The 2,500-nt window shown below is 54.0% G+C and overlaps 1 protein-coding gene across 1 annotated transcript in view; it reads right to left on the minus strand.

Annotated features, from left to right (window-relative positions):
- grm6b (glutamate receptor, metabotropic 6b) overlaps positions 1–2,500 on the minus strand; it is a 35,286-nt gene that overhangs the window by 10,689 nt on the left and 22,097 nt on the right. Inside the window, exon 7 of the mRNA XM_062544887.1 lies at positions 2,436–2,500. This exon is cut by the window's right edge and continues 136 nt beyond it. Coding sequence (XP_062400871.1) covers positions 2,436–2,500 — 65 coding nt within the window. The remainder of the gene's footprint in view (positions 1–2,435) is intronic.

Raw genomic sequence — 2,500 nt, forward strand, 5'->3', positions numbered from 1 at the left:
GACCTGTAGCTAACCCAGACCAACGTAGACCTGTACACCTGTAGCTAACCCAGACCAGTGTAGACCTGTAGCTAACCCAGACCAGCATCAACCTGTAGCTAACCCAGACCAGCATCACTAAACCAGACCAGCGTAGACCTGTAGCTAATCCAGACCATCGTAGGCCTGTAGCTAATCCAGACCAGCGTAGGCCTGTAGCTAACCCAGACCAGCGTAGGCCTGTAGCTAACCCAGACCAGCGTAGGCCTGTAGCTAAACCAGACCAGCATCAACCTCTAACTAACCCAGACCAGCGTAGACCTGTACACCTGTAGCTAACCCAGACCAGTGTAGACCTGTAGACCTGTAGCTAACCCAGACCAGCGTAGACCTGTAGCTAAACCAGACCAGCGTAGACCTGTACACCTGTAGCTAACCCAGACCAGCGCAGGCCTGTAGCTAACCCAGACCAGCGTAGACCTGTAGCTAAACCAGACCAGCGTAGACCTGTACACCTGTAGCTAAACCAGACCAGCGTAGACCTGTACACCTGTAGCTAACCCAGACCAGCGTAGGCCTGTAGCTAAACCAGACCAGTGTAGACCTGTAGCTAACCCAGACCAGCGCAGACCTGTAGCTAAACCAGACCAGCGTAGACCTGTAGACCTGTAGCTAACCCAGACCAGCGTAGACCTGTAGCTAACCCAGACCAGCATCAACCTGTAACTAAACCAGACCAGCGTAGACCTGTACACCTGTAGCTAACCCAGACCAGCGCAGGCCTGTAGCTAAACCAGACCAGTGTAGACCTGTAGCTAACCCAGACCAGCGTAGACCTGTACACCTGTAGCTAACCCAGACCAGCGCAGGCCTGTAGCTAGACCAGACCAGCGTAGACCTGTAGACCTGTACACCGGTAGCTAACCCAGAGCAGCGTACACCTGTAGCTAACCCAGACCAGCGCAGGCCTGTACACCTGTAGCTAACCCAGACCAGCGTAGACCTGTACACCTGTAGCTAAACCAGACCAGTGTAGACCTGTACACCTGTAGCTAACCCAGACCAGCGCAGGCCTGTAGCTGACGGTGCGGCTGCTCACCGTTGAAGTTGACGGTCCTGATGTAGGAGAGCAGCAGCGTAGACCTGTACACCTGTAGCTAACCCAGACCAGCGTAGACCTGTACACCTGTAGCTAACCCAGACCAGCGCGGGCCTGTAGCTGATGGTGCGGCTGCTCACCGTTGAAGTTGACGGTCCTGATGTAGGAGAGCAGCAGCCCAATTACACCTGTAGCTAACCCAGACCAGTGTAATTGCTCACCGTTGAAGTTGACGGTCCTGATGTAGGAGAGCAGCAGCGCACCTGTACACCTGTAGCTAACCCAGACCAGTGTAATTGCTCACCGTTGAAGTTGACGGTCCTGATGTAGGAGAGCAGCAGCGCACCTGTACACCTGTAGCTAACCCAGACCAGTGTAATTGCTCACCGTTGAAGTTGACGGTCCTGATGTAGGAGAGCAGCAGCCCAATTACACCTGTAGCTAACCCAGACCAGCGTACACCTGTACACCTGTACACCTGTAGCTAACCCAGACCAGCGTAGACCTGTACACCTGTAGCTAACCCAGACCAGCGTAGACCTGTACACCTGTAGCTAACCCAGACCAGTGTAGACCTGTACACCTGTACACCTGTAGCTAACCCAGACCAGCGTAGACCTGTACACCTGTAGCTGACGGTGCGGCTGCTCACCGTTGAAGTTGACGGTCCTGATGTAGGAGAGCAGCAGCGCACCTGTACACCTGTAGCTAACCCAGACCAGTGTAATTGCTCACCGTTGAAGTTGACGGTCCTGATGTAGGAGAGCAGCAGCCCAATTACACCTGTAGCTAACCCAGACCAGTGTAATTGCTCACCGTTGAAGTTGACGGTCCTGATGTAGGAGAGCAGCAGCCCAATTACACCTGTAGCTAACCCAGACCAGTGTAATTGCTCACCGTTGAAGTTGACGGTCCTGATGTAGGAGAGCAGCAGCGCACCTGTACACCTGTAGCTAACCCAGACCAGTGTAATTGCTCACCGTTGAAGTTGACGGTCCTGATGTAGGAGAGCAGCAGCGCACCTGTACACCTGTAACTAACCCAGACCAGTGTAATTGCTCACCGTTGAAGTTGACGGTCCTGATGTAGGAGAGCAGCAGCGCACCTGTACACCTGTAACTAACCCAGACCAGTGTAATTGCTCACCGTTGAAGTTGACGGTCCTGATGTAGGAGAGCAGCAGCGCAGACCTGTACACCTGTAGCTAACCCAGACCAGTGTACACCTGTACACCTGTACACCTGTAGCTAACCCAGAGCAGTGTAATTGCTCACCGTTGAAGTTGACGGTCCTGATGTAGGAGAGCAGCAGCGCACCTGTACACCTGTAGCTAACCCAGACCAGTGTAATTGCTCACCGTTGAAGTTGACGGTCCTGATGTAGGAGAGCAGCAGCGCGCCCTCCACAGGGTCCATGCGCTCG

This window comes from Sardina pilchardus, chromosome 9, assembly GCF_963854185.1.
Source record: "Sardina pilchardus chromosome 9, fSarPil1.1, whole genome shotgun sequence".
In the NCBI taxonomy this organism is placed as follows: domain Eukaryota; kingdom Metazoa; phylum Chordata; class Actinopteri; order Clupeiformes; family Clupeidae; genus Sardina; species Sardina pilchardus.